Source organism: Anser cygnoides, chromosome 17 (genome assembly GCF_040182565.1).
Source record: "Anser cygnoides isolate HZ-2024a breed goose chromosome 17, Taihu_goose_T2T_genome, whole genome shotgun sequence".
In the NCBI taxonomy this organism is placed as follows: Eukaryota; Metazoa; Chordata; class Aves; order Anseriformes; family Anatidae; genus Anser; species Anser cygnoides.
The window spans coordinates 2,739,550-2,763,319 of NC_089889.1; the positions used below are offsets into that span (position 1 = coordinate 2,739,550).

A 23,770-nucleotide genomic window follows, 5' to 3' on the forward strand; every position below is an offset into this window, starting at 1 on the left:
TTGTGCTTTCAGTAAGACAACAACACACGGGTAAAAATTAATGCCCGTGTTGGTTTGAGGGCCTTTCCTATGTTGCTTGCTTTCTCTGGAAGTGCCGTCCTCAGCCTTGTTCTTTCACGTCACAGATTGACTTCCTGAATTCAGTGATAGTAGATCTGCAAAGGAGAAATGAAGAACTGAACCTGAAAATACAAAGAATGTGCGAAGCAGCCCTCAACGGCAATGAAGAGGAGACAAACAACTACGACAGGTATAAATCCGAAAGGGGAACCTTGGCTTTGTTCCGGGAAGCGTTGGTAGCAGTCGACTCTGTCAGCTGCACGGTGCTCAGCCTGGTGTCAGCTGTCGTGGTGAGTTTAGGTGGACTGAATCTATTCAGGTCCATCGCTACGGAATGCCAGGTGGTGCAGACTGATCCCCTGCACTTATCTATCCCAAACACTGATGTGATGTTTGTTGTCAGTCTCGGTTGAGGCTGGCCCTTTCCACGCTAGGTAGAAGAGTCTTTCCCTTATGATGCCGTTACTACACTGAGAGAGGGAGATCCAGTCAGAGAAATAGAACTAAAGCCTGTGTTGTAAATTATGAGCTCAGATCTCTCCTATCAAGGGAAAAGAAACTAGTTTACACGTGTTACCTTTCAAATAATGTCTGCCTGTGCCTATATTTGCATAGAGCAGGTTTTTTTAGTAAATATTGTAGTGTGAGGGAATACGGGGAACTGTGATGAACTACAGGGTAGTTGAGATGTTAGGTCTTCAATGTTGTTGTAGTGTTTTCATGTCTTTGTTGACCACAGTGCTATTTTCAACAACGAGATGGGTTTCGGGGAGGGCAGGAAGCAGGCCTTTCTCCTTTATGAGGGAGAAGCGCCCTGCTTGATTTGCACGGGTGCTGATCTTGCAGTGAGGAAGAAAGCCTGTCGAAGAAGAAGCCTCGTCTCTTCTGCGATATCTGCGGCTGCTTTGACCTTCACGACACCGAGGACTGTCCCACCCAGGCGCAGATGCTGGAGGAGCCTCCCCACTCGGCTTACCACGGCAGCAGGAGGGAGGAGCGCCCCTACTGTGACACCTGCGAGATGTTTGGGCACTGGACAGCCGACTGCAACGACGACGAGACCTTCTAGTGCAGGGGCAGGAGGTCGGACTGTCTGTGCGCACTGAGCGGACACTTCACACCACCAGCATTTGCGTGTGCTGAATGTCAGGAAAAGGGACGGCGTTGTTGACCCCGTGCTCCCAGTCCCTTTGCCCATCCACTCCAGAATCAGTAAATTGACAAATATTCCCCCCCCTCCACTAATAAACGCCCTATTTCCCTTTATTAAACTTAAGTGAAATATAAATAAATGATTTAATAAATGACTTTATGCCGTTTCCTCCCAGGTTCTGGGTTTGTTGCAGCTCCTAACCAGCCCCGCCCTCGCGCTGGTGCAGCTGCTGCCGGGAAGCCGTGTATAGAACGAAGCCCTAGAGTTATATTAAAGCTTATTTAAGTACCTTGAGCTTGTGCTGTTGATTTCACGATGCGCTGAACCGTTTTAAGGCCGCAGTTGTACGTTTACGCTGTTTGGCGCGGGACTGGGGTTGAGAAGCGGTGTGGTGGCGTTCCCCTCCGCTCGGCTGCTGCCCCGGAGCGGGGCTTCGTGCGCACTCCCCCCTCCCCCCCATTCAGGCTCTATTTCGGCACAGCCGCCGGGGGGGGGCGCTGCCGCCGGCTGCTGGCGGTCACGTGGCGGGTCAGGTGACGGCGGTCACGTGGCGGCGGTCAGGTGACGGCGGCGGGGCGATGGCGGCGCACCTGAGCTCGGGGCGCGTGAACCTGACGGCGCTGCGCGAGGCGGGCCGCAGGGAGCTGCGCGAGGTGCTCGACAAGTGCGCGGGCACCAAGGTGCGGGGGGACCGGGGGGGGTCGGGGGGGGTGCTCCGGGGGGTGACCGGGGGTACCCAGCGGCTGCGTGTCGCCCCGCAGGCCATCGTGTGGGACGAGTACCTGACGGGGCCGTTCGGGCTGATCGCGCAGTACTCGCTGCTCAAGGTACGGCCCGCGGGGCGCTGCCGGGGGGTGGGGGGGAGGCGGGGGGGGCCCGGTTAAGGTGCGCCTCGTTCCCCCCCCCCCCCCCCCGCAGGAGCATGAGGTGGAGAAGATGTTCACGCTGAAGCCGGGCCGCCTGCCCCAGGCGGATGTGAAGAACATCATCTTCTTCGTCAGGCCCAAGCTGGAGCTGATGGACATCATCGCCGACAACGTGCTCAGGTACCGGGGCGGCTCTCGGGGCGGCTCTCGGTTCCCCTGGGGCTCCCTGGGGTTTCCCAGCGCGGTGGCGGTTCCGTGTGAAGCTGCTGCCCAAGTTCCCCGTCAGGGCTCAGTGGGGAGCGAGGCGCAGACGCCAAAACCACGTCTGGGCCCGTGTCTGCGAGCAGGGCGCCCAGGAAGGGAGGGGGGGTCGCACCCCAGCTGGCGATGCAGAGGCTGCACGCCCCACCACGAGGACGTGCGTTCTCCTTAACCTGCCCGACAAGGCATGCTCCGAGCCATCCTTTTTGTGAGAACTGCAGGGAAACCAAGTCACTGTGCCCTGGTTTCAGACGTGTGGGTGTGAGCACAAACGGCTGTGTGAAAACTACTCAGAGATAAAAAGGAAGCTGATCATAATAACCACACGTGGCATTCCTCTTTCGTTTAAATTCAGCGCCCCTTAGCCCCCACCCCGTGCCGCTCTGCGCTGCTGAGTTACTGTCTGCTGTGTCCCTGCTCGTGACTCTTGCAGGGAAGACAGAGGCCGCTCTCCGCAGAGGGACTTCCACATCCTCTTCGTGCCGCGCCGCAGCCTGCTCTGCGAGCAGTGGCTGAAGGAGCAGGGCGTGCTGGGGTCCTTCATCCACCGAGAGCAGTACAGCCTCGACTTGATACCCTTCGACGGGGACCTGCTGTCCATGGAGTCTGAGAGCGCCTTCAAGGTAAGTGCTCGTCTCGTCGTCAAGGAAAAGCCCTGCGCGTGGGTGCTGGCTCTCAGTGCCAGGTACGAAGGCCTTGCGCAGCAAGTGCAGCTTGGCTCTGAGTGCTGCACTGGGTCTGACTTGTCACTGGGCTCTCTGACTAAACACGGGCGGAACAATCACGACACCAGCCTGTATCCTCCTCCTCCAGCCATAGAGCACTGGTGTTACTTTGACAAATGGAGCGTTCATAAGGCCTAAAATACTTGGTCGTTAAAACAAACAACGCGGTTTGTATCAATAGGCAGCAGAAGAGCCGTGGCAGTGGTTAATGATGTATGCTGCAAATTGCATATCCTGTTTTCTCAGAGTGCTGCACCTAGGGACAGAAACATTCGAGTGGTTCTTTGCCCATTTCAGCCTTATCAAATAGAGCCAAGATGTGGCAGGGCCTGCAGCTGCTTGTCAGCAGCTAGGCAGAGGTGTTGTGCTCTCGGATTGGCCCCGTTAGAGGGAGAGGCTTACCGCAGTTACTCTCTGGCTCTCCTCTCTCTCTCAAACTGGGAATAGCACGCAGGATTCAAAAAAATTACAGCAATTGGTTATATCAAGTGATTTGATTTAGGAACAGCATGGGTAAGGTCCATATTTACCACTGGCCACAGTTTATTCCCCAGCCTCTGGCTCCTCTGAAGCGCTGTGGAAGCGGCTGTGTCAGGTGGACACCTCCCACTGGGAATCCTCCTTCTCGTTTAGGAATGTTACTTGGAGAGCGACCAGACAAGTCTGTACCACGCAGCAAAGGGGCTGATGACTCTGCAGGCTCTCTACGGAACCATCCCTCAGATTTTTGGGAAGGGCGAATGTGCCCGGGTAAGGCAAACGCTGCTGCTTAAACAATGCCTCTCGTTCTTTGCAACAAGCGCTTGCTGACATGCCGCCTGCGCGTTTGTTGTTTTGAATCCAGCCGCGTACTCTTGTCATGTTGGAATTTCAGGATCATGGCCATTAGGTTTTTGTTGTCTCTGGCCAAAAGAACAATCTTTGCTGTTTCACAAGTCTTCCTGTCAGGAAGCTTTATCTGATTTTATGTTCTGCTCGTAGGTACAGTACCTTTGTGCTTTCTGCAGTCCTTTCTGTGGAGTTAAACACTTAGCCACTCTGGTATCAGAAAGGCTGAATAAAGCTGGAAACGTGCAACCTACGCTCATGCATTATCTTTTCCATCTCTCCCTATAACTGACTCACTTTTTTTTTTGTCTCATCAACCTATAGTCTAATTGGTCCCTTTTGTAATGAGGGAGTGGCTTGAGAGGAAGCCAATGCTTTGGCTGCCACAGTTGCTGCCCTGCTAAGTTACGGAGTAGCAGTGAAGGGCTTTTTTTTTTCTTTTCTTTTTGTCTTGTCCTGCCCCCATTTGTCAACCAGTTTGTACCTCTTGTCATTCTCTTTCTTTATATGGGACTGTGACCCCATCCTTGCATAATCATGTGCCTGTACAGCCTACAAGTCAAATCGACCTGTTGCGGCCAGCACCGTAACCAGACCAACATGATTTATTTTCAGCACGTGGCTAATATGATGATCAGGATGAAGCGTGAGTTCCCCGGCAGCCAGAACTCGATATTTCCAGTCTTTGACACCCTCTTGTTGCTGGACCGCAACGTGGACCTGCTGACGCCGTTAGCTACACAGCTGACGTATGAAGGGCTGATCGATGAAATCTATGGGATTCAGAACAGTGAGTACTGCGGGGCGAGGGGAGCGTCCCCGCTGTGCTGGAGCAGGCCGCAGCGTGTCAGACAGATTTCTTCTTCCACTAAGTGATGTGGGAGCCGCTCACCTGGGCTTGGGGCGGGGATGGTTCAGGCCCCTGATGTAGCAGCCCCAGACTAGAGCCAAAGATCAGCTTTGGCCACCTTTGTTTGCCCAGGAAGCAGAGCTGAGTACAGGGCATGTTACGGAGCTGGGAGCGTTCTGGGTGTTGGCTGGGTGCAGACATGGTGACGCCGAACATGTAGAGTGGGAGTAGAAATATTAGTGTGTGCCTTCACCCTCCAGCCTGGATAGCTCCCTCGGTGCCACAGGGAAAGGGAAGAGTTTGTGAAAGGTCATTCAGAGTGCTGTCCTTCTCTTTGGGAGGTAGGAATTAAAAATCCAGAGGCGTTTAGTCGTTTTAATCTACCCATGCTGTACTGACAGCTGGGAGGCTGCCCCCAAACCTCTTTGGAAACAGGGCACCTAGAGCTTCCCTGTGTGAGTACAGTGAGTACAAGTCTCCTTAACCAACACATATCTACTAAGTAATTTGGGCATTTATATTAGCTTTCTTGCTAAGAACCCTTTCCAGCTAAGGAGACAGGTTTCACAGCCTGCTTTGCTTAAGTTACGATGGGGAAGCTCCAGTCCTTATCAGGGTTATTTCTCTGCATTCGATAGCATATGTGAAACTCCCTCCTGAGAAGTTTGCCCCGAAGAAGCAGGGTGAGGGTGGCAAAGATCTCCCCACAGAGCCCAAGAAACTCCAGCTGAACTCAGCTGAAGAGCTGTACGCTGAAATCCGAGACAAGAACTTCAATGCTGTGGGGTCAGTGCTGAGCAAGAAAGCCAAGATCATCTCAGCAGCCTTTGAGGTGAGGCGTGTATCTGACCGTGCATGCCTCGGGCATTGTCATCAGACACAGACACGGTCTGTATCAGCGGGGCTCTGACGGGCAGCCTGAGCTGCTGCCGTGGACTGATCCCCAGCCAGAGAAAATACAGACAGGCTTCAGAACCTGCTTGGTTCTGGTCCCCCATCCAGGGCTGAGATCAGCTCCGTTTCAGCAGTAGGTGTTGGTCAGATCTCTGCAGTAACGTAGATCCTCTCTTCTCGCCAGCTGTCTGTTCTGGGGCTTTTCCCATCCTGACTGTTAAAAGCTTTTCTCAGGTCTAGCCTGCAGAACTCAGGTGCTGCTTCCCTCTGCAAGAGGCCCAAGGTTAATTTTAGTGCAGTGATCAGTTCTACTTTGTGGCTTGTTGAGCTTTCAGTTAGCAGGTAACAATCCTTGTCTCTCTGTGCTCCCTGAGGACAGAGAGAAAGAGTTTAAGAAATAAAACTCGAGATGCACATTCATGCAGTATTATTGTGGCAGGCATCAAAACCAACAGGAATGTGGAAAACCCTGTTGTCTTACGGGGGGTTTGACCTGTGAACTCAGGCTCATGTTGTCTTAGACAAAGCTGGAGAGTGCTGTGGGGTGTGTTTGTGGTTTTGTTTGAAAATATCCTGTTGATGATTCACAAAGAGACTGAGATCCTGTATCTGTGTTTTCAGACTTCATAGTGATTCTGCAGAGAACTGGTTACATTGTTAGATTGTATTTCTTGTTTATTTCCTTTGCCTCTTCCTTTCTGCCACATTAAAGAGGTGGTGGTTCCCTAACTCAACTAGTGCTTAGCCTTGTCTCCTCATAAATGTCTGTTACTGCAGTATTAATGCTGAAGGTGCTAAAGATGGATTGTTCATGCTGTTGCTTTTTAAAAAAATAATAAATTGTCAGACGTAATAGGTGATAATGAAACAGCATCACAGTGGTAGCAGAAGACTTCATAAATTGCAAGCTTCATCACTATCACTCTCCTGCCTGCACTTGCCTGCTTAAATCCTTCACATATGAGTCAAATTATTATTTTTATTCTAAGTTGCAGTGAGAGACAAGTAACCCAAATGAAATACAGACATCTGGACTGCTCTGAGAGCTGAAGTCTGCGTTGTGCTTCATCAGAGATAGAAAAGATATTTGCTGGTAGGGAAGCTGAGGAACAGTTAGCGATGGCTGGTCAGACAAAGGTGGAGAAAAGCACTTGCCAGCACTGGCACAATAATTGACAGAACGGAAAGAAACAGTCCGATGCTCCTGTTGTGTTATGACTGGCCTCTTCTAACCACCAAAGCGCTGTTATGGGTGATGCTGTGATTTTAGTATAAAGATGTAAAGTATTTTGTCTGAAAAGCTGCACGTCTCTAACAGTATCTGCTGCTGCGCTGAGTAAAGTAAAAGACTTTTTCATGGTACAATGATCTAGTTGGTGGGTGGCTAATTAATCTGAACGAGATCTAACCTTAGTGATGGATTTCTTTAGGAAAGGCACCACGCGAAAACAGTTGGAGAGATTAAGCAGTTTGTCTCGCAGTTGCCACACATGCAGGCAGCAAGGAGTTCTCTGGCAAACCACACCTCAATTGCAGAACTCATCAAAGACATCACCAGTGAGTATTTGTTGAATAGCTTGATGGATTTGGGCGTACAAGATGTAAGACAACTTGCTTGACATCAGTCAGCTTGACAAAAATTGGGTTTATCCCATCCAGTGCTCCTCTGCTGAAATGTTAATGTAGAAAATAAGCCGTCAGTTGCTAATACATCGATTTTCATTCTTTTCCTGAAGCATCTGAGGATTTCTTTGATAATTTAACAGTGGAACAGGAGTTCATGTCTGGAATAGACACAGACAAGGTGAGTAGATAACGACAACCAATAACGCTTCAAAAAAAATGTATATTTCTGTGTATTTTTTTTCCATTTGTGTTTGGTGGTGGTTTGGTTTTTGGGTGGGTTTTTTTTTGTTTGTTTTTTTTTTTGTTTGTTTTTTGAGCAATACGTGGTCTGGATGATGTCTGGCTCTGTTCACTGCCAAAGCTGTGAGCTCTCGTGTGCCTCCTCGCATGTTTGCAGAAGTCTTTTCCAAGTGACATGCACCACTGAGCCTATGTAGAGGCGCCACTGTACTGAGTGCTCTGCCAGGCTTTTACCTGTCGCTGCCCGCAGCTCAGCTGACTGCGGGAGGAGTGCTTTCACTTGTACAGGGGCACCGTGTCCTCTGAGGGATCGGTGCAAGGCTTCAGGACAATTATCAGAAGTTTTTCAGTGCATCAGACAGTCTATCTATTGCTTGTGGAATCACCGTGCTTTAGAGAGGTGCTAGGTGGAACCTGTGTGGGATCACGGTTTTGCAGATGGCTTGGAGCTGCCTGGGCAGCAGCTGCATCCCCTTTCTTGCCGTTTTGCAGACACTAGGCAAAACTAGATCTCCCTTTCCATGTCTGCTAGGTACTTTAGCAGGGCTTTGACTAAAAGTTTCTGTATTTCTTTTAATAGGTTAACAATTATATTGAAGACTGCATTGCTCAAAAACATCAGTTAATCAAGATCCTACGTCTCGTTTGCTTGCAATCTGTGTGCAATAGTGGGCTGAAGCAGAAGGTTCTGGACCATTATAAAAGAGAGATTCTCCAGGTTGGGCTGTAACTTTTGGATTGACAAATTTCTGAGAAAATCCCCATCAAAGCCTCCACTCTACAGCATTCTAGATGGATGCATCTTATATGGGGTAGTCTTAGCGTGACTTAGGTGTGTACGGAGGGCAGAGGCTTGTGTTCGGGCTGACAGCTGGGATGCAGGTGGTGCACGTGTCTGTACACAACACGAAGGTACGCAGAGGTTTATATCATTACAGTTTTTGCTGTCATGGTTTAAACACTCTAAATGGGTTACACTGTAGAGATCTTAACCAAAACATTTTTTATAATAACATTTAACAATCTGGTCATGGATTATTGGCATGGCATTAAAGGTGAATTCTTCTCTTGCAGACATACGGATACGAGCACATATTGACCTTAAACAACTTAGAGAAGGCTGGACTCCTGAAGCCTCAGACAAGTGGTAGGAATAACTACCCAACAATCAGGAAAACCCTGCGCTTATGGATGGATGACGTTAATGAACAGGTAAAGAGATGCTTCAGCAGTGACAATTACACTTAACAGCAGGGGATTGTGTACAGCAGGAAAGCCCTTGTAGTTTTGTTTGATAGGGTGCTGCTTTCCAGCATGAAGTAGCACTCACCTGCTGCTCGCGCTCTGCTCTCTTGCAGAACCCCAATGATATCTCCTACGTGTACAGTGGCTACGCGCCGCTGAGCGTGCGCCTGGCACAGCTCCTGGCTCGGCCCGGGTGGCGCAGCATAGAGGAGGTGTTAAAGATGCTGCCGGGTCCCCATTTTGAGGAGAGGCAGCAGTTACCTACTGGCCTTCAGAAAAAGCGTAAGTCTTTGTTTCGTTTTCCCATTTTTCAAAGGGATGTGCATCTCTGCTAGGCTGGAATGAGGCAAACAGAAATGGAGGCTGGCGGAGTGCAGGCATCTGTCTCCTCTCCCTGTTCCCCTGCAGTATTAGACCTGCCTGTTTTTGACAGATAGCTTTTGGGCCTCTTTAAAGCTTCCAGTCACATATTCAGCCTGCTATTAATGAACAGCACCATTTGTATTGAAAATACTGTGGAGCTGTACATTTCTTTAACTTCTCATCAGTGAACTAAAATAAACCCCACCCTTACGCTGTGAGTTTAATAAGTAACATTACCTTGCAACGAAGGTCAGCATCACTCTCCTAGTACTAAGCAAATCCTGTAGAGACTCCTCAGCTGGCAGCGGAGTCTGCACCTCTGGGCCCCAGGCTGGTTCTGTGCCCAGCAGGTTTCTCCTCTAAACCAGCTACGTTTATTTTAGGTTTAGGACATTCTGAGTTTGCCTGAGAGGTGATGGAGAGGAGATGTTAAAATAAAACTAAGCCAAGCTGTTGTATTTCTCTGAACATGCAGGTCAGCATGGTGAGAACCGAGTCACACTGGTGTTCTTCCTGGGAGGCGTGACGTACGCTGAAATAGCTGCACTGAGATTTCTCTCTCAGATGGAAGACGGAGGCACAGAGTATGTCATTGCCACCACAAAACTGATCAACGGGACAACCTGGATCAAATCCTTGATGGAAAAACTGGAGCCTGCCCCTTTCTAGGGTCTATGGCAAGAGACACTAAACCTGACAGAGGTACATCAGCCTCTGGCATAGATCCTGGAACACAAAAGAAACGTGCCCCTGGAAGAGGGGCATGCCCCTGAGTGGTCCTGCTCGTGATGCAGTTCCCCTCATCCCTCTCTGCACTTGCATTCCTACCGTTTGTTTGTGGACCTTCCTAGCAGACAAACAGTGCTGAAAGGCATTAACCATGAAATAAATTATGGGAAAAAGAGATGTCCCCACTTGTGGTCTGAATCAGCAAACAAGTGCTGGGGGAGGGTGGGATTTGCCCTGGTCCTTCTATTTGACGAGCTGTTACCATTTTTCTTTCAGTTTAGTTTTAATGGGAAATACAATTACTGCTTCTTACCTTCCTGAGAAGCTCGGGGGCGGGATGGCCATTATTTCCTGTCCGTTGCTGTTGCCTGATAATTCCATCAACGTGCTGGATCTGTTCCTGTCACAGACTGGGTGCAGCTGAACCTGTGCTTTGAAAAGCTTCCACAGGGTGCCTCTGCTATGTTTTGAAGTTCTTTCCCCCAATATCAGAGCATCACTTTACTAAAACAAAATGTAAAACTGTAACACTTCACTATTAACATTTCCTACCCTGGCTAAAACTTGCAACATTATAATTTTGCTGGAAAGGGCTGTCCTGCTTTCATCTTTCTGCTAAAAGCTGAGGAATTTCTGTTTCTAGTTCCACCACATTCACATCAACAGGAACCTAAAAGGGCCATGGCCACAGCAGCCAAATTTTCTCACATCCTTGTACACTCATTGTACAAGAGAAAGATAACCACTGCAAAGGGAAGCAGTAACTTTTTTACTGCATATGATTAGATACAGCTTGAAGACAAAAAACAAACCATGACGCATAATTCACCAAGTACCAAACTGAAACAGAAAGAGTAAGGAAGCGGGCTCCTTTCGGCCCCAGCTGCTCTACAAGGCTCTACAATTCTGCTGCCTCATGTCCTCAGTCCCCCTTTGGAAACCGCAGGGCTCTGAGGCAGCCAGAGAAGTGCTCCTGCAGGGCCTGCTTAGCCTGCGCCACGCTGTTGTGGTTACCTACCCCTCGGTCACGCGCAAGTCTACTGTCTGGCCAAGACATTCACTGGGCTTCCTCTAGCAGAGGCAGCAACAGATAAATCTTGAACTGGCCACATGCATGTCAACAGCACTGCCTGCAAATACAAGTAACAGCATGGAAATGACGAGGAACGTGCTAGTCTTTTACTTCAGTCATTCTCTGAAGGACTCGGTGGGATGTGGCTTGTTTGTCCTAGGTGCACCCACCCGACTGCAAAGCAACTCCGGAGTATGAATTACCTCAGTGTGCCCAACGCTTATGTCTGACGATACACGCGCACATACACAGGCACTCCCCACATGGGATGCAGCCCAAAAATAGTTGCCTCAGTGACCCAGCAAGCTGCAGCTTTAAAACAGATCCCTTTTTTGTTTCCCTCTGTTCAGTTTACAAATTGTGGTAATTGCTGTTGCAGAGTCCAGAATCATAGAGCGGAATTTTCCATGGTCTTGGGGGCTGGGGCCTTGGCGTTGCTGAGCCAACGTGCGCAAGAAGCAGCTTCTGGCTCCGGAAGACTCTGCGCTGCTAATTGCTGGGGGCTGGGAAGGCAGACCAGGGGCCGTTGCCTACGCCTGTGGCACCGACACTATGCTCACACCCTTCCCAGCAAACACTGTGGACTCTGTTTCACACTGCACTTCATTATTAAACAGTTAAAAACAACTTTAAAAAAAAAATAAACAACACATTAAATCACTCTCTTAGCAAACATTTCTGCTCTGTTATCCCACATGATGTGTACAGCATTGAAAAAAAAAAAATCATTCTCCCACATTGTTACGGGTATGACTCTGAGTTTCAGAAATTAATCACAAGGAACCAACTAGCACTGATCAGGCTAGTTTGTGGCCCAACACAAATGAATAATGGAACAAACGCAGAGCACAAATTCAACAGCTTACCTTTTTCAGTTGGGTCAATAAACGTGTTAGTAGCATTAGAGGCGACGTTTATTTCAAAAAGCAGTTTATGCGAACACTTTGTGGATTAATTTACCAACAACACCGCATACATTTTGCAGACTGTACCCCTCACCACCACCAAGCAAGAGCCATGTGGATACACAAACTAGACCAAGTCTCTTCCTGGAACTATTCAACAACAACAACAAAGCCATCTTGACGTTGATCGATTCTCTGGAGGAGCAATTACTACTTAACAGGCTTCCTGAGCAGCTTGATTATGTTCTGCTTCTGTCTAAGGCCTTGCTGACCATGCGGGTAATAATTTGATAACAAGAGAGCTTAATTAAATTAAGGGGCCATTTTCTACATCATAATATCTTTGTAGGTAAGAGATTTGATTTGCAGTACACACTCTTCCTTCTCTCTGCTGTCTGCATTTGTCTGGTTTACAAGCAAAAAGAAAAGCAAACATTATCCAACCTCCACTCCCAAAGACTTTCACTTTTCATATAGCATTCTCAGAAAGCGGTTTTGCTAAAAATAAACGTGTATCTTACCTCCCTCCTCCCCACTTGCCACAAATAAGTTGTAGCTCTTGCTCTCTAAAAGGTAGGGGTGACTTTCTGGGTGTGCATGGGTGAAGATATTAGGGCAGTGAAGGAGCAATTATGTATAGACTAGACTGCCTTCAGTGCTCACTCGCTTCTGATAAAAGGGCCTGATTCAGCCTGCACAGTTCCAACCTGTCCTGTGCTGCTGATCTTGGGCAATCCCCAGGCAAGCGCCCTGCTCCCTGAGCGGCCCACAGAAGCGCGGGGCTCTCAGAGAACGCAGGAAGAGCTACAGCAGTCCTCCAGGTAACTGAATCGCACGATAAGAAGCATTCAATGACACAATATTTCGATAGAGGGGAAAAAAAAAAACATTTATACAAATGCAGGTTTTTGACTGACACCACTAGAAAGCAATGGTGCTTAAACTCACCGAGCGCCGTTGACAAAAGCTCTCCGGGGAAGGGGAGCTATTTGGAGTGCTCTGTACTGCTGTGCCGCGCAGCGCGCAAAGGCGCTCTGTCATATAATAATTGGTCCTGACCACACCTAGTGCATTAGTCCTTGTGCGGGCTGCAAATACAGCCTCATCGCTCCTGGCTCCCGGATGAGCAGCTCAGAAGGGGATCAAACTACAGTACAAACCTTCCAGGAGCCAGAAATTCAAGGGGCAGCTGCAGAACAGAACCAGAGGAATAGGAACTTTACAAAGTAGACCCCATCATCTTCCTGGGTAAGCAATTTATTTCTTTGTCGGTGCTACTTTAGACAATTAAAAGTTTCAAAAAGCCAATAAATATCGAAGTTTGATACTCAAACAACTGGGAAACCATAGCTGGTTTTAAAATGCAATAGCTCCCATAACGTATACATGCACCTGAGTTTAGAAAGAAATAACCGACTCTTCAATAAAAGCAAAGGATTGACTTAATTTTAATCAAACTGTGAACTCTTCATCGTGCTTTTTAAAAAACGTTCAAAGTGGCAGAACAGGAATTCAATTTACTCTGACTGGCTTTAGACTATTTAGAAGAAAAATAATCCTTTTAGGTTAGTTTTATCCAAAATCTGTTTTTAAATTCCCTTTATGTGCTTCACCAAGAATGGGGATATTTTGTCTGCCACGGTTGTGACCAAAATTAAAAAGAACATGCGAGTCAGGGAGACAGCAGAATTTTTTAGTTGGACCTTTACAGATTTAAGTCTAAGGAGCCAAAAACTTTTGTGAAATTTCAGATTTTATATTAAACTTACAAACGAGCAACTTCTAAAGTCACGCGTTCATATGACTTCAGAATACAGATGGAAGATGAATTCTAAAACATCTTACCCTGTGTCTCCCATTTAAAGGTTATTTTTAAGGTGAGACAAATATTTTCCTGCGCAAACTTGTATTTAAGCCCGAGTTTTCCTCACTCTTAAACAAAAGGCTCAGTTTGTGCCAGTATCTCCATTAGATGCAATTATGTCATTAAATATTAATGGTGGCTTCCTTGGAGGAATTGACCACTATTATCAGAACACACTGGTGGTAATGCATCAGCGAACACTCCGCTTGTGAAGCTTCCTGGATGCACAGCCACTGACACGGGGGAAAGGCACCAGGATCCGGCTGAACTGGGGGCCACCGGTCCTTAGCTACACAACAGCGTCCACTACACGTGCATCCTTATTTTAGTTTGCTTAGTTACCAGTCCTGATTTGGAGACGTTGTTCAGATCCCAAACTCCTTTTCAACACTGCACACAGCTTGGTAACCCTGGAAAGGTCTGAACAAGCTCACACAAGACGAGCCTAACGCTTACACTTTGGTAATTAGCAACTTGCTTAGGAGGCTGGGTGGCTGTTAACCCTCCCGAAGACAACCATTTCTCTCTACAGCAGAGCCACACCATCCTTCTGGGAAAGACACATTCTATCCCTTTGCTTCTCCTTCATACAGAGCACAGAAGAACAAGGCAGCAGCCAGCTCCAGACATCCTACCTGCCCCGTGGTGCTGGGGAGAACCATGCCGGACTCCTTTGCCATCCACTTCCTCAAGGTCCTGAGGGAGCTGCTGGCCTTCGTGCTGTTCAGCTACACAGTGCTGGTTGGAGCACTGCTGCTCGCCGGCTGGACGACGTACTTCCTCGTGCTTAAATGACTGCTCCCCTTCTGCTCCAGCAGCCACAGACTGGCCCAAAGCATCAGGCTCCACGCTCAGCGCCCAGGATGGCAGTCCCTTCCTCCTGCACCGACTCTGCAAGCATTTTGTTTTGTTACTGCCTAAGCATAATCTTATTTTCTTATGTAAAAAGGAAAGATTAAAAAAAAAAAAGTATCTATACAGATGCACCTTTCTGATCTTTGTGGCTCTTGCCAATTCTTTTCCTCTCTCCTAGACATCGGCCCCATTCCCTGAAAGATCTGAAAGCTTCCCAGCAGCTTTGCCCCGAGAGTCCCACCCCGCACTCAGCCCACCTCTAGGGAACAGCAGCCCACTGAGTGTGGTGGAGGGACGGGAGGGATGCGACACGATTTGAGCGTGACCAACATCTCATATAAACAAGTCCTGCCTTGCCTAGCTCTGCCTCACTGAGGGTGTGAAGGCAGAGATACAGAAATTACTTGTACTAGCTCTGTAAGCCTTAAAAAAGCCATTTCAAATCAGCACAAGGTTTCCCCCGGTTTTACAAGGTACACTTTTATGGTGAGGGGGCACCAACACCAGTCCACCCATAGGGCTATCATTTGGCGCTCTTGAGCATGCAACGCTTTTCAATAAATACTTTAAATATGGGGTCAGCTGAAGGACGTGACTGGTACAGCAGTGCCCTGCTAAAGCTAAACCGTGACAAGTCAACTGTCTCACAGAGAACTGCAGGAATTTCTGCTATATAGAAGGAAAAAAATAAAAAAGGTAATTGATCTCGATTAAGGCTTTTCACGTGTAACTATGGAGAAGACCCTAGCAGGGGATTATCACTGGCACAGAACCACCCAAAGCCAACGCAGCACCACGTACTCCAAAAGCAAAGCCGAAGAACACCAGCAGGGGCACGAAGACCGGGGCCGCGCCCGGTTCTAAACCCGGAGCCCAGCAAGTACCTCGGGCTGGGGCCGGACGCGAGTTTTGAGGCGACTCGGGGGGGTTTTGAGGCCGTTCCGAGGGGTTTTGAGGCCGCTCGGGGTCCTCAGGCCGCCAGTTACCTCACGGCCTCGCCTCCCCGCGACCGTTACTAACGGTCGGTCGCTCGCGCGCACGCCGCGCACGCGCAGCTCCGCCACCATCGCCCCCCCCGCCCCGCCCCCTCCCGCCGCCGCGCGCGTGACGCCAGTTCCGTCGCCGCGCCCTGTCCCAAGATGGCCGCCGCCGGGCGCTGGCTGCGGAGCTGTCGCTCGCTCCTCAGGTACCCGCGTGTGCCGCTCGCTGTCGATAAGCGTGTTTTAAATCCTGTTTTTCAGCGTGATTGAATGTTAACGGTGTGTTCGTACGAGCTACGTGTCTTCTCTCACGGAGTTAGCAGTATGCTAGCTTACTCTGCCTGCCTTTTGTTTCCTGTAGCTATAATTAAATAATAGGACCGTTAACGACCTCGTTCGTTTGCAAAGGCAGCTGTATCGCAGGAGGCTCCTGCTGGCCGGGTCACCTGGAGCAGCCCCTACAAGCTCTTTTCCTCCTCGATACCTGTCCCACGCCGCGTACGGGTTGTTTCTGTGCTTGACTCCTATTTTTTGTGTTTGCAGACGAGGCTTCCCCGTGCTGGCGGCTGCCCGGAGACAGCCCAGCCTCTCCGGAGGGAGCAGGCGATGGCAGCAGGTGCTGGGCGTGGGGCTGGGAGCGGCGCTGTGCGCGGTCCCGGTCATTGAGGTAACGTGTCACGAGGGAGATACGATCGGTAGAAACAGTTCTACTCAAAACCACTTGCTTAGCGTTGTACGAGCTAATGCTTACCTTAGTACCATCCTCGTTCCTTCTCAGGGATCACAGGTGGTTAAGCTGTGAGCTGTGTAGTTGTTAAGGAAGAGAAATGAGAAGGACAGGGTTTACCTTCAATAAGGTCTTAAAAAAAGGTCGCCTTGTTTTACAGAGAAAGGCGAAACACCAGTAAGAATTAGGCTGCCCAACCTTGTAATTAACAGCCTGCTTTTGCTTACCGTTGTTACCAATAATGTATACTTGAAAGTCATCGTAAAGATGATGCAAATTTGTTGTCTTTCAGAAACAGAACTCATCTTCTCTCAGTAACGATGCCTTGATTAAAAGAGCAGTTTCTCTGGTAACAGACAGCACTTCCACTCTCCTCTCTCAAACTACATATGCATTGATTGAAGCACTGACAGAGTATACGAAGGTAAGCTGAGTGATTATGAGTAGTGTACTCTTATATATTTTTGCTTTTCATGCAGTACAAGCGTATTTATGTGATAGCGCAAGGAACTGCTGTAGCACAAGTAGGCTTTCAGAGCAGGAGATCAGTGGCAGTTACATGCTCTGGATTCCAAAAAGCCCAGAACGATGCATACTCTTGGAGTGTGAAAGTTCTGTTTGAGTCAGTGTGTACTCCTTCCTTTTTTCAACATCTTTAAAATTAAAAGTAATCTTAAGAACAAAGCACCTTTAGAACTACTAAATTATTTTGTTACCTACTGTATATACTGGGGATTAAATACAGACAGGTTAGTTCTTTTCTTATTCCTGTGACTAATTAACACCAGTTAACACTCAGACAACTTCAGTGACTTACAGATTTTCCTGTAACTGTGTGAAGTGATTCCTTTGCAGGCAGTTTATACACTAGTGTCTCTCTACAAGCAATACGCAAATCTTCTTGGGAAGATGAACTCCGAAGAAGTAGATGCAGTCTGGCAGGTGGTGATAGGAGCCAGAGTTGATGTAAGTGATCGTCTCCCTTTGGTCAGCAACTTGCCTCATATATGCTGCTCAGACAGCTCTTGTGTCACTTGCTGACCTTTTCACAAAGGCGGTTTGCAAGAGCATTCTGACACTCTTATATCAAGCTGAGTAATTATTTATTTTACTCCTAGATGACAACAAAACAGCAAGAATACCTAAGGCTGGAGTCCAGCTGGATGACAGCGTTACGTCTTTCAGAGATGGCAGCAGAAGCTGCGTATCAATCAGGTACGCAGAAGCAGAAATACTGAGAATCTTTCACCTAACATTTAGGCAGCATTTACTGTGTATGAATGGAATTGAGAAAGAGGATATGAACTAGGTAATGTACCAATTCAGAGCAACTGCCTGGTTTTTAGAGGCACTAAGAACTTATATTCTGTTGGCTACGGGTCTCGTACAGGTGTTCTGAGAACTTGGCCTGGAAATTTCTTATACTGTTCAGATGACTAGCAGCCATGCCAGAAAATGTTTTAGGGAAGTGTTATTTTCAAATGCACGGTTAAAACATGGTTCTGGGAGCCACAGAAATAAGGGTCTGTAATAAGGGTCCATGAGGTGCCCCTCGTTGGATTCACTTTTACTGAAGTGAGAGTATTTGCCTTTCACTCAGGGATGATAGAGTTTTGTTTTCTCCCTGTACACACGCTGCCACAAAACATGCAGAGACTTGGTAGCTCTGAGATTGAGTTATAGGCTGACTTGGGGCAAAGGGGAAAATTACTGGAGCAGAGAAAGGAGACAAGGAAGAAAAAGATAAATATCCAGGGGCAGCCTAACTGCACATTTCCTGATGAAACTGTTGAAAAAGACGTAGGATCTGTAGGAGCACAGGAAAATGGGTTTCCATGTTCAGCAGTGCCATACTTCCCAGTTGATGTTCCATGACAAGACGAGGACTGAATGTTACCGGCACACAGTGACTGGGCTGGGCTTAGCTCTCAAACCCAACAGCACAAGCTGATCCAATTTGACCAGATGCTGGCTGAAACCTGCTTGGCCTGGAAGAATTCAAGGGGGCACAGAAATCTCAAGGTTGGCATGTTGTTGGTTCAGGTAAATGAACAGTAAATGCATTTAGCATTAATACAGCCCAAGAGCCATCAAAACACTTAGCAAAGCAGGTGATAATTATAGACAGTTGCTTCCTTAATTGAAGGTTTGCTGAGTGCTCCTCTAACCTAACGTATTTAAATTACTGCTTTTCAGGTGCAGATCAAGCCTCAGTGACAGCCCGGAGCCACATTCAGCTAGTGAAATCACAAGTGCAAGAAGTGCGACAGCTGTCCCAGAAAGCAGAGACGAAGTTAGCTGAAGCTCAAACAGAAGAGCTCATAAAAGCTCAAGGAGAGGAGTCTTCATTGCCGCAGGGTGTCCTAGGAAGTACAGATGCAGGTGAAGACCCTTATCTTCGGGAAGACTGAAAAGAACTCAAGTGTCACCTTCGAGTATGTGAGAATTGATCAGAAATCGTGGGGTCCTAAACTTCTAAGTGGATAGTAGGAAACTGCTGAAATAAGCCTGTGATTCCATTTTTTTTCCCTCCTCCCAAATAGGCTTGCTTTACAAATCAAGTCAATTCAAAGACTCTGAAAAGCCCTCACCTTCTTTGTAACCTACCATGTTTGTAATAATTATGGGTTTGATTATTTAAGTGTTTAACTATGCAAATGTGAAAATCGCTATCAAGGATAGCTTGTTGTTAATTGTCTCTGCTGGGAGGATCCTACCCGTGGTGCGATGTGTTTCTGGGAACTCTGACATGGAGGCTAACTAGGTATCAGCCAAAGAAGTGTATTTAAAAGTGATTATTTTTAACCTGTGAAGTAAATGATATCTGTTAGTAGATAACCTTTATTAAACTGTGCACGTGCATTTCCTTTCAAGTGTGCCCACATAGATAAGAGATTAAGTGCTGTTTTCTGTTTTGACTTTGTATCAGAGTTGAGTCTGACAGCTATATCTAATTACACTTAATTGCAATCAGGGAAAACATTTGCTATAAAGCTGAAAACTTTCTATGGAGTTACCCAAGCTCTTCTTGGAGAAGTTTTGCAGTGCAGTACAGTCCAGCAGCCTCTTTCGCCCAGGAGTCACTGCTTGTAAAACAGCTGCCTTCCCCAGGAAGCAAAAAATGTGATTTTCAAGATACTGTGGTTACCAAGTAGTTGTCGCAACTGCTGCAGATTTTATAAAGCAACAAACAAAAGTGAGTTTTACTTATTTGAATGCTTTCCAGCACAAGGTTCAGGAAAATTACCTGAATTCTCTCTTTTGGTAAGCTTAATGTTTCACTGCAGGCTTCAAAACCACAAGTGTCTTTCACTGTGTTCATTTTCTAACTTGACAGCCTCATGTGAAATTTGCAGTATTAGCTGTATAGACAATATAAACTTTAGCTGAGATTGCTTTGTGCAGTAGCACTGACTAGAACTCTGTCGCTGCTGATTTGAGGCAGTTAATCCCCATTCATCACCTTTTGTAAGAAGGCACACAATCATAAGATTTTCCACTATAAATTAGCAGCAGACGCACTACATGTGTTGAGGTTGCTGTTACTAAACTGAGTTCTGCTTGATTAGGAATTTTTGCAGCTGTAACACGAGCCTTTCTCTGCCTCATTTTGCCTGCCTTTTGAACAAATGCAATCTCAGCTGCACAGCATTATACGTTTAGATTAAATAGTAGAAGTTTCTGAAAAACAAAAAACAACTTTCCTTGCTCCTGCTGCTCACTGGCTGCTGCTGTATCCAAGGGGGAAGGCAGGGTCTGGAATCAAAGCTCACAGGAAGATGCCAGTGTCTGCTGTGCCACTAGTCAGAGGGTCCAAAACATGGCTTCAGGCTGGAGCACTGGGGAAAACGGAACTGTCAGCAGCTGATTTGTTGTAGCAGTGGCACAACCACACCCTCAAGAGCTGCAGGCAACTTCAGGTCAGCCTTCTAACCACATCTGCTCCCATTTGTTCTGTGCTGCAGTTGAAGAACTCCTACCAAGCCACTGACTGAAACGCACACACAGGCTGTGTTTCTGTCACGTTGCTGCAATAACTTCACTCATGCTTGCATGACAAGGATATGGCTTAAGAAAGACACACGTCAACCCAAGAGTCTGGAAAGTGGCCATTCTTCCCCTTTCAGAGCCTGCCCCCCTCCCCTTGCTGCCCCACTTCTTGTTTTATGCTATGACACAGGCTCTACCCCCACGCATCTAACCTTCAGCTGTGACAGGAAGCAATTAGTCAGTGCAATCAAGTCAAAAAGGGAAAGAAATACTTGAGTAGCTCCACAGCACCTCCCAAACAGGGTGGAAAAGATCCCCCCACAACCTTCGTTAAGAAGTGAGAGTTGCATAGTGGGGAATTAGCCTACGCACTTAAGTCCAGAACTGCCGTGACACCGCTCGCTGCGTGATGTTCCTGAGTTTGCATTTGGACTCAGCTAGGGGATCAGAAAAACGCTGCCAGAGCAGCTGACGTCGTACCAAGCCCGCTCCGTCCAGTCTCTTCTCCGGAACAAGCAGTGGTGCTCAGGGCACAGTGCCGAGAAATGCAGGGCTTTGCTGCGTGATACTCAACCTCGTTTACAAAGCCAACTAATCAAACTACACGTAGTGTCTCGGGTACAGCTGGTTAGTCACTGCTTGGGCTGCAGTGAGATGGAGTAGCAACTTCTCCAGGAGCGCACAGGCTCACGGAAGGTTTTTTTTTTTCTTAGACGCATACCTACTCGCATCTAGCACAGAAAGAGCCCCTGTGAGAGCAGCAACTCGTGCTGTGAGAGCGTGGCTCACACAGTGGAGCTAAACGACCTACAGCGGGTGCTCTAGAAAGCCAAGGCCACAAGGCAAATACACCGTCAGACAGGACTGCCAGGAACCCCTCAGCCCCAGGCTGGACAATACCGCACCCCACAGCGGCGCGGGGCAGGCAGCCTGGCACACCCCTGGGCTCAGGATGCCCTCCAAGCCTCAGGAGCCCAGACAAGGAACCCCTGGCAGCGCTCCCCGGGCACCTCTGGAAGCTCCAGCTCACAGCTGGTGGCCCTGAATGCTGAGCAGCTGGCACACGAGACAGGAATGACAGCAGCACGGCACAACCAGCCCTGATTTCTGTAATCGCACACCCTCGCTCCCCTTACATTTTTCTAAAGCTTCCAGGTCGCTGCCTGCTCGCACAGCACATCTGGCAGCAAGGCACCCTGAGGCTGAGAAGCTTTGTAAACTGTCAGCAAATCTCGGCTTCGGGATTGATTGCTCCTCAAATTAGTTACTCCAGAGCACTCAGAGATTAAGCACGGCTTCTGCGTCCATGCAGCATGCCTGGACCGTGGGCAGAGAGCAGCGGCTGCTCACAGGAGAGGAAGTGAGCAAGTTTTCATTTCCTCATAACCCCGTCCACTTTAATATCCACGTCTCCTTAATGCAAATAGCACCAGGCCTCAGCCTCCTTTGGCTCCTAGTTCTAGCTTTCAGGAGACCCAGGAAGAGTCCTGTGAGTACTTTCAGAACTGTATTTTATTTATACCCAACATCACGAAAACAAGCAAACGAAGCAAATAAACCCCAAACACCGCCCACACAGCATAAAAAGCTGCAGCCACTGGGACTTAACTACCACTCAGGACATGTTTCTCCTCTCAAACCAGATCAGAAAGTGTTTGTGCAAAAGCTTCTAGTGCAAGTCAACTTGTAATAACCTTCTGTAAAATCCAAAGGGCTTAAGTTGGAGCCCAATCCCTCGGATCACTGTGCTGTTAAGGCAATACATTTTTAAGCTTTTTTTATCCCCCACCTCCATTCCTTTTCTCCTGCTGCCCCACAGGACCTGTGGAATTGCTGGCCTGGGACAACGGAGCTGCACTGCAGTAGATGCAGCAGCATACACTGCCCTTTCTTCTGCCCTTGCCTTGACTAAAAAGGTTAGAAGTAATTTCGAGTGCTCCGTCACTCATTAGTTATCATTACCTTTCCCAGGAGAGACTGAATTAGGCTGGCAGTCAGACACCAGCCTCAGTGTTGCAGAACCTCCACAGGAGGTGGCACCTCATTCATGTCACCTGCAGCAGCTGTGAATTTCCTGGGCCCTAGCGTGGCTGGGAGGAACCGAGCCGAGTCCCCTGTGCTGCATCTCACCGTGTCTCCAAGCTACCAGCCCCGTCCCCTTCCCCTGACAATTCAGTAACCCACTGACAAAGACTGACTGCAAAACAAAACCTTACGGCTCACATACAGCCTGTTAGTAGAGGACACTTTTCTACCACAACCTGATTTTTAGTTTAAGCACCCTGTATCCATCACCAGCCAAAATCCTACTGTGCTCATCAGGAGCTTCATTTCCAACCACTTCTGTAGGCGTGTGTTACTGACACGGCACACCTAATGCTCTCGTCCTTCACCAGCGTCCACATGATCCACATCTCAGTTGGGTTTAGCTTGTGCACAACCATCAGCTCCTTGTACAAGCACGGATCAAAAGGATTGAAAGGTCTCTGGATCCCAAAAGTCTTAAAGCCAGCATGGTTCTTTGGGGTCACTGCCATCTTTGCCAGACACATTCCCACAAAGACATCATCTATTGGGAAGAGCTCCGTGTCCTCTGCGGTGCTCTGGAGCCGGCGCACTGTCACCCTAGACATCACATAGCCCCCTCCACCCGCATAGAGAGGATAGAAGGGGGCTCTGTACATGGACTCTGGAATGAAGTACTTGACCTTGGTGTTCCTGATGGGCCGGGCGTTGGCAATCACGTCCCCAACAAAGAGATCCTGCTCAGGGTCCAGCTCCTGGAGGAACTCAACGATATTATAAGTGTTGACAAAGACATCGTCGTCGCCCTTCAGCACAAACCTGGCATGCAGACAGTCCTCCATGAACCAGCGGAGGAAATGCAGCTCCTTGAGGGTCAAGTTGAAGAAATTGTCAACAAAATCCCACTGCACGATGTCATCAAACTCCTGGCTTTCGTAAGCCAGCAGCTGGTGCAGGGGCTGCGCTTGGATTTTGGCCTCCGAGCGCCCTAGAAGGAATACCAGCCTGATGTGCCTGCCACCAATGGAGACCTCCTTCCCCCACGTGTTCCTGATTGCCACCCGCCGCTCTATATTGATCGGGGGAGACTTGATCGCCAGCAAGAGGAACGTGTCCTTACTGCACCTGGAAGGCTTCAGCAGCGCTGAGAAGTTCCGGCAATGCTTGTACGTTAGGAAGACGCGGTGAAGCTCCGGGAGGGCGAGGGAAGAGTTGGCAAGGGTCAAGTCTGGCAAACACTTGCTGGGTTCGGCGTTGCCCAGAGCCAAAGGCTTGGGTTTGCGACTTGCTACATCCACTTTCTGCTCTGCTGACGACGTTGCCAACTTCGCCTCTCTCTTTAGATAAATAAGACACGCCAGCAGCGTGACCGACAAGGCATAAAGCGCCAGGTTTTTAATCCTGGGATACATCGCAACGCCCGGTGCGGGATCCAGGCCCTGGGGGGACGGAGGAGGGACAAGCCGGTGATCACCGAGAGCCGCACGCTCCCACCTCCCGCTCCCGGCACTG

General features: G+C 48.5%; 4 protein-coding genes across 4 annotated transcripts; 3 read left to right on the forward strand and 1 right to left on the reverse strand.

Annotated features, from left to right (window-relative positions):
* The first annotated feature begins 1,759 nt into the window (after nucleotides 1-1,759).
* Nucleotides 1,760-10,017, forward strand: VPS33A (VPS33A core subunit of CORVET and HOPS complexes). Its single transcript, XM_066979321.1, has 13 exons — nucleotides 1,760-1,893; nucleotides 1,975-2,040; nucleotides 2,132-2,259; nucleotides 2,774-2,963; nucleotides 3,699-3,815; nucleotides 4,509-4,683; nucleotides 5,382-5,575; nucleotides 7,068-7,194; nucleotides 7,374-7,441; nucleotides 8,084-8,221; nucleotides 8,578-8,715; nucleotides 8,862-9,030; nucleotides 9,587-10,017. Exons 1-13 carry the CDS (start codon nucleotides 1,792-1,794, stop codon nucleotides 9,778-9,780), a joined length of 1,806 nt encoding a protein of 601 aa, XP_066835422.1. The 5' UTR covers nucleotides 1,760-1,791; the 3' UTR covers nucleotides 9,781-10,017.
* A 4,324-nt stretch (nucleotides 10,018-14,341) lies between these two features.
* Nucleotides 14,342-14,476, forward strand: LOC136786580 (uncharacterized). The gene has a single exon (XM_066979327.1). The coding sequence runs from the start codon at nucleotides 14,342-14,344 to the stop codon at nucleotides 14,474-14,476; it is 135 nt and encodes a 44-aa protein (XP_066835428.1).
* Nucleotides 14,477-15,623: 1,147 nt separating this feature from the next.
* On the forward strand, nucleotides 15,624-19,116 carry DIABLO (diablo IAP-binding mitochondrial protein). Its single transcript, XM_013173285.3, has 6 exons — nucleotides 15,624-15,722; nucleotides 16,060-16,183; nucleotides 16,536-16,667; nucleotides 17,099-17,209; nucleotides 17,362-17,458; nucleotides 18,440-19,116. The coding sequence occupies exons 1-6, from the start codon at nucleotides 15,676-15,678 to the stop codon at nucleotides 18,652-18,654; spliced, it is 726 nt and encodes a 241-aa protein (XP_013028739.1). The 5' UTR covers nucleotides 15,624-15,675; the 3' UTR covers nucleotides 18,655-19,116.
* Nucleotides 19,117-21,729: 2,613 nt separating this feature from the next.
* Nucleotides 21,730-23,670, reverse strand: B3GNT4 (UDP-GlcNAc:betaGal beta-1,3-N-acetylglucosaminyltransferase 4). The gene has a single exon (XM_013173284.3). It carries the CDS (start codon nucleotides 23,668-23,670, stop codon nucleotides 22,561-22,563), a length of 1,110 nt encoding a protein of 369 aa, XP_013028738.1. The 3' UTR covers nucleotides 21,730-22,560.
* Nucleotides 23,671-23,770: the final 100 nt, after the last annotated feature.